Here is a 14,815-nt window from a genome sequence, read left to right as displayed (position 1 = left end):
CATAACAATTCGACAATTTATGGCACTTTCCAAATCACCATTCCTGAAAGGATCCAACAACACGACTTTAGAGGAAGATGAGAAGGGAAAACTCTTATTGGAACTAGCCTAGAACTAGTGGAATTGGTTGGTCCCAATGGTTTTAGAGTTGTACTAGTCTAGTTTGGTGGTTCAGATTGGCTAAGGTTTGTCTTGTATTGAACTGACCTTAAAACACCAAATTCACTAGTTCTCTAATAAACTGACCAATTCTAAAGAATGTAGTGCAACATAGCTAATGACCACCAAATAATAATTTTTTAATAAAAAATACTGAAAAGGAAAAAAAAATTATTAACTCGAGGGCCCTACAAAACCTAACCCTAGTAATTAATGGTAATATTTAATTTTTTAAGTTAAAGTAAAAGTTGATGTTCTCCTTATCTTTCCTTTTTGAAAAGGAAATATAAGGATAATGTCAGCTTTTACTTAAATTTATAATATTAACATTAATTGTTTCGAGTTGTTTCAGAGTGGTTCCAACTTCATTCAATTTTGAGAAAGTCAAATTTTAGATCCCATTCAAAACTTAGCAGTTATTGTTTGAACCGCTTCTTTATAATGAGTCCTAGACTTTGACTTCCAATTTTTCAGGTGTAGTTATTGCATAATCATATTCCTCGTGAGACTTTGCAGCATAAGTTGATCTTTAATCCATTGCAAGAACTTGACCTAGCTTAGGGAACCATCAGCTACTCCTCCCAAGTTTCTCCTCAACATTGAAATTTTATTTTTTAGTAGACATTCTTTTTATCCAATAGATCATTTCTTCCACTGTGACAATCCAACAACACCCCTGCGAGCATATGCTTGACAATCCAACAACACTGCTATATGCTTGATGAGAATATGCTTGATCATCTTTACTGCTACCTTATAAACACTTTAAATCTTGTGTCTCCAATATAAAAGAGGAAGAACCAGAAAGGGCCTTCTTGGCCCTCTTCACAACCCACAATATGTTTAGCTTCTCTCTTGTGCTTACACAATAGTCTTCTCGTAGCTTTAGAATGGTGAATCTTAAACATAGTCTCATGATGTCCATTCAAGGAAGCATAATTCACCCTTTCTTTGAATCAAATTACCCCCTTAGCATTCCCTTTACCTTTACATGCAGGAATATATTTTCCTTCTGGATGATTGTTAATCTTCCCATCTCTATTTCGCCTCCCTCTCCTATCCTCATGAACCTGATAAGATGAATTTAACCAATCTCAATGTATCTGAGATAAACAATCCATCCAACTGGGTAGATTGAGTTGAGACCCTTTTAAAAACTAAATCCATCCCTCCACAATATATCCCTCCCCCACAACATTATCATGCTGTAACATCACTTACATATTTTGTAACATCATCATTCAGATCACTTATACTTTGTTGTGTTGATTCTTGTGTTATGATTTCCTTTAATGGAAATATCTCCCTAGTAGGCACGAGTAACTAAATTCAAGTTCTTATTGAACTCTTGCATTAACATACTTAATTTTCATTCTGACCTATTCTGTTTCAAATTCTTGTGTTGTTGGTTAACTGATTGACTACTAGCATTTACCAAGTGGTTATTGATGATCATAGTTAGTCTAGAGTGAACGTTGGACTTTGCCTTGAAAACCAAGCCCCAAGAATAAGCAATTATCATGGAACATTTCAAGCCCATACTAGTGGAAGGCCAATTATGCAGTGGGACATTAGTCAAACTCAGTGATCATCCCGTTAATTGATCAATCAACCCAAAATATCTAGTGCATGGAGAATTTGAGTTACCCAAATATGGTGGAGATTCTAAGGCAATGTAACATCAATTGCAGACTAGCCTTGATTTTACAGGTGTTGCATGTAGTGACATGATCAACCTTGGGAATTTCACAATCCATTTTGTAAAAATTCCTAAATAATAGTGGCCTAATTTCTCAAGGAATTGCGCAAGGAATATAAAATCAAACAGAGGTAGAAATTTACTAAGTCTAGGTTATAGCTTCTCAGTCAGACGAGAGACAGGTTATTCACTTGTAGGTTATGCTCAGTTGAGAAAATAAATTGCAATACATTTCTATTCATCATATTAATGCAAGCAGAGATTGGGTTTTTTAGCACATTTCTTTCCTCGGGAAAAATTGTGTGTGCATGTGTGTTATTTCTTATTGCATGTATGAAATTTTTGTTCTAAATTGTGAATTAACTTCGAGAGAGCAATAGAGTAGGTTTGTGTCTTGTGATTTTGATTGAAACTTCATAAGTAGTTGCAAATCTACACCATAATTTCTACAAGGATGGTGGAGGCAAATTACAAAATATTTGTTAGTAGACAATATCCCTACTTCAAAGTATCTATGACAACTTTTGTGAGAAGAAGACGTTGAGGATAAAATATTGGATTGTGGAAGAATTAGTCACAAAATTCACAAGGGCAGTAATTTTGGTTGCAAGTGTGGAGGTAGATGGATTAAATGGAATTGTGTAGGTAGACAAGTCATAGCTACTCCTTTGATATTTTTCAATGATGTGTTACTATTTGGTAGATTGACCTATTTTGATCGGTATCTACACTCCTTATGAATAATAATAAATCTCATATGATTTCTTCTTACCGAGATGATGCATTGGTACTGGAGATTTATCATATTTTTGGTGTTATCTCCACTGCATTGGATGCAGATTTTGAAAATGTTAGATTTATGCTCCAACCTAATTGTTATTGAATTAAGGATTGGAGTTGAATTATAGAGAAAATCCACTGTAAATTTTTATCATGGGCAGAAAGGTGGCTCTCCCTAGGAGGCAAGTTGACTCTAGTTCGAGCAGTCCTTCAGAGAATCTCTATATATTGGCTTCATATTTTTGCTCTGCTTAAGAATATCAGTAAATGTATATTTTTGGCTTCATCTTGGCATGAGACAATGTGTCGTAAAGGACAGAGTGGGCCTGGTTTTTGTTTACTATGTATGGAGGCGATGGATAGCCAGACTCATCTATTTCTTTGATTCTCCTCAGAAAAATCATTTTGGAATGGTGTATTTAATATGTTGCATTTACAGGAAGATTATAACTACTCTTTTGTGGTTGATTGTATTCGAGACTGATTATTGAATATAAAACATTTGGACCACTTCCAATATACATTGGGGTTTCGACCCAAAGAATGCATTATTGTCCTGAGCTCATTTGTTGTGATACATCCACCTCCATCCTTGTCAAAAAAGCTAAAAGCCTCCCTAAACGTAGACATAACCTCCATCCCATATTCATGGATGATTGTCATCGTACATAACATCCATGGTCCAATTCATTTGTTTGGTGCCCAATTTTGGTGAATCAATGTATTGCATCATGGTAGCATATATTGCCTTTTTTAAAGCAAAAATATATTGAAAATAAATTAATTTATGTCTCATGCAAATGTTCAATATTGTTGTGTTGTGAGTGCTTTGCATATTATATGTATCATATATCTATAATCATGTATTTCAAGCCTACTTTAAGAAATAAAGGATGAGGTGCAAGCCCTTGCTATAAGGACTCCCATCAACTCCTCTTCTCGTAGAAAATTTTCAAATGTTAGCCCATAAATCAAACACATGCCCTTGTTTCTCTAGTTTGGAAACCCTTGGATGTTTTTGAGAATGAACTCCTCCCAACCACTACTTTAACCATCTATTGAATGCCTTTGATTGGTATGTGTAAATTATTTTGATTGATTCGTGGAGAGGTGTGAAATCTAATTTTGCATGGCATGATACAAACACCAAATTTAACCCGTGGTAGCCAAAATTTTAGCCTTACAACTCTCTCATCCAATATTATATACTTCACTAATTATTCAATGGGTAATCTACTTAAAAATATATTAAATATTAGAAGCATTCATATTAATAGAAAAAATAAGAATAGTATTTAATATTAAGTTATAATGCAGGTAACTGCCAAGTTGACATATTCTCTGCCTTGGAAAGTGAATAGTCAGCTTGACTTAATGCCCGATCTTAGTTTTAAAACGATTAAGATAAAATTGTTTAAGAGAACTCACATAGATCTATAAGTGCTGAGATGATAAATATGATGCAAAAATTTACTCAAAAGTTCACATTGTAAAAGAGGTTTTCACTTATAGTAATATGACCCCATTCCTCCCTTGATAGATCCAAGGTTAGTATATTTGTCCCAATATAATAAATGTGTTTCTCTTTTATATTATTAAATTAGGTTGCTTAAATAGTCATGTCCTTATTATTAAGGGGAGATTGTCTTAAAGTAAGTGTTGTCATAAGTAGTGTGATAGAAGTAACAATGGGAAAGTATATCTGTATATTATTTTATACATGTGAAAAAGTAATCCCTAATTTATCTATGTCCATGGTAGTGAAAATCTATTGGTTATAGTGGTAGTTCAATTATTTGTCATGTTAGTATGAGTAGTGGTACCTTGTGGTCATTGTATTATGTTTAGTGGATATAGTAATAAATGGTGTAATTTAAAAATTTTAATTTAGACTACATTTACATCACAATGTGATACTCTATAATTGTACCAAAACTTAGCAATGAAGACATGACAAGTAACTAGATGTATTCAACAAAATTTTAATTCTTATCATTGTGTCTTTGAATAATATTTATAGTGCTAGCTAAATTGGGTAGTATTGACTTACTTTTACGATTCACATAGATATCATCATAACTCGTTGGTTTTGATACTTGATTATTTGAAAATAAATGCTAGTTAAATTAGGTAGTATTGACTTAGTTTTCCAATATATATACATAAGAACATTACTCATTGGTTTGATACCTTAATTACTTTGGTTTTGCCAATTTGTATTCATAAGTATATACACGAACATAGAGGGTTTCAAGGAACAAAGAGGGTTTCTGCAAGGAACAGAGGAACGAAAAAGATTGAGAAATGTTTGCAGATTCACGAAGATGGTGACAGTGCCACACCAATGTCACTTTGTTTCCGTTGTGCTAAGAGATGGCTAGAGAATCGCCTCAATTTGTTCCAAATGGATTCTCCAGACGGCACGAGAAATTGGGCTTTTGGGAGGAATTGATGGAACGAAATCTATCGGTGGGCCTGGTGGAACTACTCCATTCTCTGCCTGATTCCTGCCACGACTTTCCATTACGAATCCACTAGAAAATGGTGTTTCATATTCATCAACCAAGCCTTCCTCCACACTACAATGAACCAAAACCTTTGCTTCTATTACCAAACCTTCCTCCTCGTCATCAACCAAACCTTCCTCCTCATTTGCCCCATTGCAATGGAGGGTTTGTTGAGAAAATGGAGAGACAAACACCAATGTTTGAGAGTCACGAGACTAGGGTTTCTTTGATGGGCATTAAGGGCATGAGGCTCAACAGCAGCAGAGCACATACTCATTTATTCATGGGTGGCGGGAGATAGATATTAAGGCCCTCATTCCTAGGAAAAATGGGAGACATGGGCACCGACTGAGTGGGAAACAGCAAGAAACAGTGGGCTAGGCCATCTTAAAATGCAAACAGGCTGGATTAAAATGGAAACAAGACAGTTGAAACCATTGAAACTTTTTTGGTGTAGAGGCCGAAAATCTTTTTGGTGCCAAATTGTTTTAGTTTTTATATGCTAGGGCTTTCATTTTTATTTTGCAAAGGAACTCGAAGCTGAGCTAGAAGTTTCAAGGAAGACCAGCAAAGGGTTTATTTTCCACAAGTATTTTCCTTTCAATTTTTTGTATTTTCCTTGCAAAGATGTTGCCATTGGTATTATTTTCCTTGTGTAGCTGTATTCATTGGTATAGATGTAGGAATTGGGATTATTTTCATGGTATAGATGTAGGCATTGGGATTATTTTCATGGTATATTTGGGTTTGTGAGTACAATTTAATGTGTTTTCCAACTAGGGAAAGTACTTTTGAATCATACTAGTGCATGAACATGGAACCCCAACCTAATTTGAATTAATAGGTCTCTAGCAGAGTCTATATATTGCATTCATGTTCATCAATAACATATTATTAGATTTTATTAGAAATTTGAATTGTCTCTCTCGTTCATTAGTTAATTTCTTAGTGGTTTTATTCTCTCTTGTTTCTTGTTTTGCAAGTAACTATCTAGTATTTTTTCACACTTATATCTTTCTATTATAGTTTTATCTTTGCTAAGAAAATCATCTTGGTACCATTTCCTAAAGTCTTGCATTATTGTGATTTGAATCTATTCTCCTTCAAGGAAGTTTTGTTCAAGAATGCTTATTTTTATTTTTCTTATGTAATTCACTCTTGGAACCATTTCCAAGAAGCTCATATGAATTGACTATCCCAACCTTAGACGAATCAAATAATGATTTGTTACTAGATGTATCTATCCTTTTAGCATGGTGTATTTTTATGGAGGTGATTTTCCTCATTTTATTTGTAGATAATATGTGTTTTTTAACCTCTCAATGAATCTTTATCTTTGAAATTAATCATTGGTATCATTAGGTCTTTGTTGCAATTGCTTCTGAATTTCAGATAGATTTTCTAGCAACAATGCATTCAATTCTAACTTTCTTTCTCTCTCTTGGATTATCCTTTCATTATCTATCATGTAGCTTTAGAGTATTTCTTTTAGGATCCTCACTATTTCTGCAAGATTTAGGAGTGTTTCTACTTTAGGATCCTCACCATTTCTACAAGATTTAGGGGTTTTTCTACATTCATCCTCTCTTGATATTCCTCACATTTGACATGGGTGCTCTCTTCAAGAGGACATCATACCATATTGGGTTTTTCTTGTGATGTTGGTTCCACTTTTTTCACTCAATTATATTTTATTTTTTGTGTTGTAATGCAAAAAAATCAATAATTAGTTGTAAATTAGCATCACAATTTAGATTAATAATGGAGTATAACCTTTTATATGAAATTGTGTCTTATAACATGATAATGTTGCACCATAACCTAACATACAACATTGTAACAATCCTAGTTCCTTTGGGTGTGTTTTGAGAAATGAGGTCATCCTTTCATGAAAATTCACTCCTCATTGGCTCATTGCTATATAATTCAACTTATGTGCAATAAATGGCCACATTGTGTCACTTGATATCTACCATTCTAGGAGATGCACTGGGATGATCTTTTGCCTGGATATGTGATCATGTGTTTGGCACTAGACTCTAATTATTTAGCTTGAAACAGGTCCATATCACAAACAACTTGCTTTTACCAGCAAGATAAAATCACATATAATATGGAAATTTTCTCTATCAACAATATAGGGAATGGTCCTTGTAAGTCCAATTGCAAATTTTGTAATCTATTGCTCAAAGTCAATATTCTATCTACAAGTTTGGTTCTTCTTGAATCCCCTTTACTAGGAACATTCATATCATCCAAAATAGTATAACCCTCAGCTACTTCTCCAGATTTTACAAGATTTTATGTGAAGAGAATACTTTCAGAATGATCTATCCCATCCAAAACCGTAGCATCCTTCTCCATGACACACACATGGTCTCCAAGTGGGACATGCAGTGACAAACATTCAGTCTTTGATGTCACATCAATTTATATAAGCTCAAGAATTTTCACTAGGGTATCATATTCTAGTCCCTTGGCATGTTCAAGCCTATTCAATGGATTATCCAAGGAAAGTTGTTGATTGCACACATCCTTGTCTTCTACAAGAGATTCATTCGTACTTAAACAAGGTGATATATTGTAACTTTTTCTAAGTTCCTGAACTTTTGGATGGAATACTGGAGTCTAGGCCAAATCAGGGGCTTAAACAAGGAGATATATTATATCCCTCCGTAACCTCAGGGATCCTCAACGGAGTATCAAATTGGGAAGGTTCCTGCTTTCTCACCACAATCTATATATTTTCTCCTACTTTGAAATTTTGGGTGTCTCCAACTTCCTGGCCATTGTTTCCCTCAATTTTGGCAGGGTCAATGAATCACTCATGTTTTTCATTGTTGTCCATATCAAACAATTGTTATCTAATTAGACTTGCATCACTTATGCCATCAACAATAAAAACGCTTTCCTAGCATGCTCCATATTCAACTTCATTCTTTTCCACAGCTATATTATATCCCTGTGTAACCTCAGGGGTCTTCAAAGGATTATCCAATTGGTAAAGTTCCTACTTGCATGCAGCTTCTGTAACAATCTCTGAGATATTTTCTGTAAGAGAATCAGCTATACCTTAACAAAATAATGAATCATTACTCTCCATAATCTTGAGCATATCTAATGGATCACTAATGTCCAATCCAAACAAAGAATTCAAGCAAGGAGATATATCAAAGCCTTTTGTAAGCATAGGCATCTTCAATGGAGTATCCATGTTAGAAGGTTCCTGGTTGCTGGCCACTGTGTCTACTTTCACAAGTTTTATATTTTGTCCAACTTTGAATTCTTGTGTCTCTTCAGCTCCATTCTGTATAGATTTTTCTTCCTATTCATCCTCTTTTCCCTCAATTTTTTTAGGGGCAATGAATCCCTCATGTTTTCCATGGTTTTCCATATCAAACAATTTTTCTTTAATTTGACTTGCATCGGTTATGCCATCAACAATACTAATGCTTTCCTTATATGCTTCATCTTCAACTTCATTTTTTTCCATAGCTACATTGTAAGATCCATGTTCCACTTGATCACCATCTGTTAAGGGAATGTGAACATTCTTGGTGATCTACTCAACTACATCTTCCTCCTTTTCAGGAGTTGAACCATACAACTCATTGAGGTTATAAAACTCATTTCCATTGTCTAAAAAGTTGCCTTGATGCACTTCATCCTCTGAAGCTTGAATGTTCTCATATGTTACTTGAAGTTCATTGGACATATCTACCTGTTTAGGATTTTTCACTTTCATCCAAACTGCATCAGGAGAGCCATCATTTTTCTTGTGAAAGATGGTTTCTTCAACATCCTGAGTTTCAGCCATTGAAGCAAGTTCATAATGCTCCTCTCTTTGATATATAGAGTCATGATATCCTTCTTTAGTTTTGGGATCACTCAATTTATCTTCTTGAGCTTCACCATTAACTAGTGAGATGTGACTTTTCTGAACATCATTTAGAACTAAAAGCTCCTCTTCACTGCATTCCCCAGGCTCTTGACCTTCACTATATGATTCCAGTTGTGACAGATTTTCTAGAGACAAAGCCTTTGGCAGGAGTTCGAATTGGTGAGCACCATTCAAATTGTCTGCATCAAATTGAAGCTTATTTTTTAATTCTAGAGTGTTGCCACAATCCATTGGTTCACCTTCATAAGCTTCATTCTCATAAATATGTTGGTTTTCATCTTCCTCCTTTTGAGGACCATTGAACTCATCAAGTCCAGAACACACTTGCTTTTGTTTGAAAAATAAGACTTGATTTCATGAGCTTCATCCTTCACAGCTTCTTGAGCTACCTCATTGTAATTCTTAGGAGATATAGCTTCTTGAGCATTCTAAGTTTCACTCTTGGAAAACTGTTCAATTTGCCCTTCTTTTTCAACTACAGAGACCTGATACCCTTCAGTGGTTTTTGAATCATTCAATTCATCCTCTAAACCTTTATCATTAACAAGTGATATGGGATTTTCCTGAAGATACCCTTTACTGCATTCTTCATCAGCTTGAGCTTCACAAAATCATCCATACCTTGATGAGGGAACACATTGTTATGGTCTACAAAATCGATTGAAATGTTTCTTCTGTTTCAAGAATAGAATCAATTATACCTGAACAAGGGAACATATCATTATTATCTGGAAGCTTGCCTCATTTAATTTGTTCTAGAATTATTGCAATAGATCATTAGTGGCTGGGTTATGTTTCATGGAGTAAAAACACTTATAAATGTGGAGAAAACACATCATTACTATAAATACAGAGGAAACCCATATTTTTTATTGAAGAATAATACCTGAACAAGGGAACAAATCAGTACTATCTTCAGAATTGATTTTATTTTGAATAGTCTCCTCAGCCGTGACTGCTTTTTCAAGAACAGATTCATCCATAACTAAACAAGGAACACATCATTATTGTCGGTAAGGTTGGGCTTGTTTAATGGAGTATTGAAATCATTGTAGCAAAGGGAACACATCACTAATATTAATACTAGGGGAACTAGAATAGAATCAAGGCATTCCCAAACTAGCGAACACATCAATACTACCTTCAAAACTATTTGAAGAATCAACAATTTCCCGAGCCATGTCTGGTTTTGTTTCTTTATAATTACATGAACAACTAAATTTTTACTTTGAAGTATCGCTCTCTATTTATGTGTAGACATGAATCCAATCAACCTTGTAATGAGATGACTTACCTGCATGCTGGGAAACGCTAGGCATTACCTCATACATACTACAGGCACTATCCACTTTCGAACCATACAATTCATCAAGGCCATAAAACTGCTTGTCATTGTCTGGACTCTGAATAATGAAATTTGTCTTCATGAACTTCATCCTCAATAGCTGAGTTATGAGGTTGTAGACCAACATATCAAACCTGAATATTCTCATAAGCTTCTTGAGGTTCGTCGTATGATGAATGAATCAGTTGATGATCTCCAAATTTCAAAGAAACTACATTAGACAACATGGGACAACCATCATTTTGGCTATTGTTATAATTCTTATGTGATTTTCGTTCTTCATCATCGTGAGTTTCACTTTTGTAAACCTGTTCAATTTGCTCTTCTTTTTCAACTACATGATCTTGATATCTTTCAATTGCATCTGAATTCTTAAACCCATACTCGTGAGTTTCATTATTAACAAGTGAGATGGGATTGTCCTGAACAGAAGTAGCTAAAATGTACTGTATGGTGCATTCTTCACCATCTCGAACTTCATTGGATGATGCCTCCTTTCTAAATAACAATTCTTTCTTGTCAATGAAAAACTGTCTCCTTTCTAATTAAGACAAGAAAAGGAATTTTCTTTATGTATCCCATGGAGTATAACCTTTTATATGCAGTTGTGTCTTATAACATGATAGTGTTGCACCCTAACCCAACATACAAAATTGTAACAATCCTAGTTCCTTTGGGTGTGTTTTGAGAAATAAGGTCATCCTTTTATGACAATGCATGCCCCATTGGCTCATTGTTATATATTTCAACTTCTGTGCAATAAATGGCCACATTGAGTCACTTGATATCTACCATTCTAGGAGATGCACTGGGATGATCTTTTGCTTGGATATGTGATCATGTGTTTGGCACTATACTCTAATTCGTTAGCATGAAATAGGTTCTAGAGGGGTGTTATGGAAATATGATTGATTCTCCTCTGAACATCTCAAATCTCCACAAATATGCGCATAGGTATAATACCAAGCCATGATATTTGTAGCTTGGGTCTTTAAGAAGTTTGAGGCATGAAATGGGCATCATTTGGTATAATCCCACACCAACATTTACTCATGAATTGATGAAACCAAAGCTCATGGGCATTCACTTATTCCATGTGTGGTTAACTATATTGGAGGGTTAAACATAATTCTAGGTTTCTATACCCTCTCTACCACCAGTGCTCTACATTATTTTATGTCTTTTCATTTTCCAAGCATATTTCAGGGTTCTTTATTGCATATTGGTGCTCTTCTAAGGTAGCACACCTTTATGTATATGGAGACATAAAGGTAGTGGGTCGCCATGTGGTCTTAAGTGGAGATAACCCATACTATAACAATTAATCAACGCTCAAGCACAGATTTAGTGGCTGGGTTATGTTTCATGGAGTAAAAACACTTATAAATGTGGAGAAAGCACATCATTACTATAAATATAGAGGAAACCCATATTTTTTCTTGAAGAATAGTACCTGAACAAGGGAACAAATCAGTACTGTCTTAAGAATTGATTTTATTTTGAAGAGTCTCCTAAGTCGTGACTGCTTTTTCAAGAATAGATTCATCCATACCTGAAAAAGGAACACATCATTACTGTTAGTAAGTTTGGGCTTGTATAATGGAGTATTGAAATCATTATAGCAAAGGGAACACATCATTAATATTAATACTAGGGGAACTAGAACAGAGTCAAGGCATTCCCGAACTAGCGAACACATCAATACTGCCTTCAAAACTGTTTGAAGAATCAACAATTTCCTAAGTCGTGTCTCATTCTATTTGTTTATAATTACATGAACAACTTAATTTTTGCTTTGAAGTGAATTTGTTTTAAAAATTCCATGAATAGCATGAACATGGTGAAGAATTAAGTTTCTACATTTTTAGTAGAATTCTCAAATGTAGAACCTCAAAATTTTGTATTGAAGTGGAAGTAAAATCTTGGTAAAAATAAAATATGTTATTTTAAGTTTAAAAAGACTATTGGAGTGATAACATTCCATTACTTTATCATTGAGAATTATTAATGTTTATGCCACAATGTTTGAGTGATTTAACGTCATCTATTGTGATTTATTGTGCATGAAAAATGTATTGTTGCAATATTAATACTAAGGTATTTCTTTTATTTTCTCTCTCCACCTTTTGTGGATCCTATTTTCCTACAGTTTGAAGGGCATGGCAACTAGAATCAAGTTTTGATTCATCCGTGAAGTCATAATTATGATTTAGGAAAGGCAAGGGGAGAAAAGAAAGTAATATTAAGCTGCAGAGGATATCCTACAGGATAAGGATGTCTAAAGCATTTATTGACATTGTAAATTAAAATATGTTTCCTTTGGCTATATTTGCAATCCACGTGTCAATGATATCAAGAAGACTAGTCCTGTGGTAAAGCTTGTTCGTGCAAATCCATAAGTTGATATTCTTAACTTGATAGGAATACATGGAATTTTTATTAAATTTCCACATGATTTGGATCATTTGTGTATGTGGTTGAGGCCCTCGATATATAAACATGGTGAAACACTTCATTTTCAATGAATTGTCTTCCATGACAATCAGAGGAGATTTCTTTGTCTATATAAAGATTGTCGAGGTTACTTGCTACTTTGTTTTGCTATCCAACCCATAGGTGTTTAGTCTTATGAGACTGATCATCTCAAATCTATGACATTGATCACCGCCTTTTTCCAAATTATCTTAGAAATTGGGGTGTTGAGTTACCAATAAACACATACAATGGTAGATCTATGATGCAATGTTTGCTCAAATAGGTGACCATAAAGACACCTCCACTTACTAGTGCAAGGCCCTATTGGCAAGGGATTTCCACCATTCAAAGTCCCCGGCTTAGTTCACCTCAACATCTCACATCAACGGTTCTAATTCTTCCTTAAGAGAACCATTGCCTGTGCATAAAATCTGAAGTTGTGGAGGAATTATTTGGGCAATTTCAATGGTTGCATTTGCCTTAAGAAAGGCCTCACTGTCACACATTTACAGTGATGACCAGATTAGAAATTTTTTTGAGATTATCTCGAGGCAAGAGGCAAGAGTTTCGCAACTATGTGGGGCCTCTAGTGACCTCGTTACCTTGCTGGAGGCATCAATTTAGTTGGATGTGTGACCTGTGCAAAAAAAAGGAGCAAAACCATGATTCCAACGGGATATTTCAGTGAATTTTGGAAGCCAAGCACCCTGCTATTTGTACCACTACTTCTGATTGTGTATGCCATCATTTCATGGATTGAAACTGAGTTCTGGGCAGCATATTCATTCCTATAGGATTGTAGGAACTATCTCAAAGGTGGACTGATATTTACATAGGGAAGTGACAAAAGGTTGAAGGAATTCTTCCACTTTTCACACGGGTTTGCATAAAGAACAAAACTGCTTGCTGCCTTGGAATTTCACCATGTATTTTAGGTTCCCTTTATCTCATTTATTGTGTCTATATTGCTGAGTTAAATGCAAACTCTGTTTGTACTCAAATCTGATATTAGTCTATAATGTAGCTCCAGATCAATATACATCAGATTAGCGTGTTGATATTCTTTATTTCTGATTTATGCATGGTTATAAAGTGAAATGCAAGCTCTGTTTTTGCTCAAATATGATATCAGTGTATAATGCAACTCCAGATCAATACACATCAGATTAGCATGTTGAAATTCTTTATTTCCCATTTATGCATGGTATTGGTTTGTTTGGTAATGAATTACTAAAGAAACACCTACAACACATTTGGGGTGTTGTGTTGGTTCATAGACTCACCACTGTGTAACATGCTTAATTTGCATGGAATGGTAACCACTGAATGTGTACTCATCGTTGAAGTTTAAATCTGAAGCTTATCTTGCTATTTAGTAGAGTGTAGGAGTGCCTTGCGAGTGCTCTAGTAATGCATTTTAAATTAAATGAAGAAAATGTACCTACAACCATATGCTTCCAAACTATTTAATGAAACTCATTAAAGACAAACACAGTGAACCACAGCAAATCCAGGGGCAGAGAATTGTTTTTTCCAAAAGGGAAATATTACATTGTTGTACCCTGAGATAACAGATGCCAAAATCCCTCATTAGATGTGTTTTCTTTTTTCTTCACCTTATGAGACTACCGCACAATATTGCAGTCCACTCACCTCAATCCCTGAATTCTAGATGCAAAAATTCAGCTCTCTATACACTGCAAAATCTTTAGTTTTGTAGTAATCTAAATTATCTCAAAAGATCTATATAGTGCCCAATCTTCTAGAACTTGCAGTGTAAGGCCTCAAAACCTCAAACCCCAACCTTATACCCTTTTCACACACACCACAAACAAACAAAAACACTCTGATCTGCCAGTGCCAGTCCCAGAGAGAACCAGAATGACCACTAGAAAGGTATCTGAAAGCAATTAAAAGCTAATTTGGCTGAGTCCTAGACCCCACTCACT

General features: G+C 34.8%; 1 protein-coding gene across 2 annotated transcripts in view; it reads right to left on the bottom strand.

The window, feature by feature from the left end:
• The window catches only part of LOC149213418 (uncharacterized), a 65,872-nt gene that overhangs the window by 46,911 nt on the left and 4,146 nt on the right, over positions 1-14,815 (bottom strand). The window contains exon 2 of one of the 2 annotated variants that reach the window (XM_089390752.1): positions 11,842-11,943. The exons of the other annotated variant lie outside the window; for it this stretch is intronic. Within the exon in view, the coding sequence (XP_089246878.1) occupies positions 11,903-11,943 (41 nt within the window). The 3' untranslated portion in view covers positions 11,842-11,902. Of the gene's footprint in view, positions 1-11,841; positions 11,944-14,815 lie in introns of those variants that run through there. 2 annotated transcript variants of the gene reach the window in all.

The sequence above is a fragment of the Pinus tabuliformis genome, chromosome 1_1 (assembly GCF_031772625.1).
Source record: "Pinus tabuliformis cultivar Carrire ecotype Pingquan chromosome 1_1, CPIR1, whole genome shotgun sequence".
Taxonomy (NCBI): Eukaryota; Viridiplantae; Streptophyta; class Pinopsida; order Pinales; family Pinaceae; genus Pinus; species Pinus tabuliformis.
This window is presented reverse-complemented; position numbering and strand designations above follow the sequence as displayed.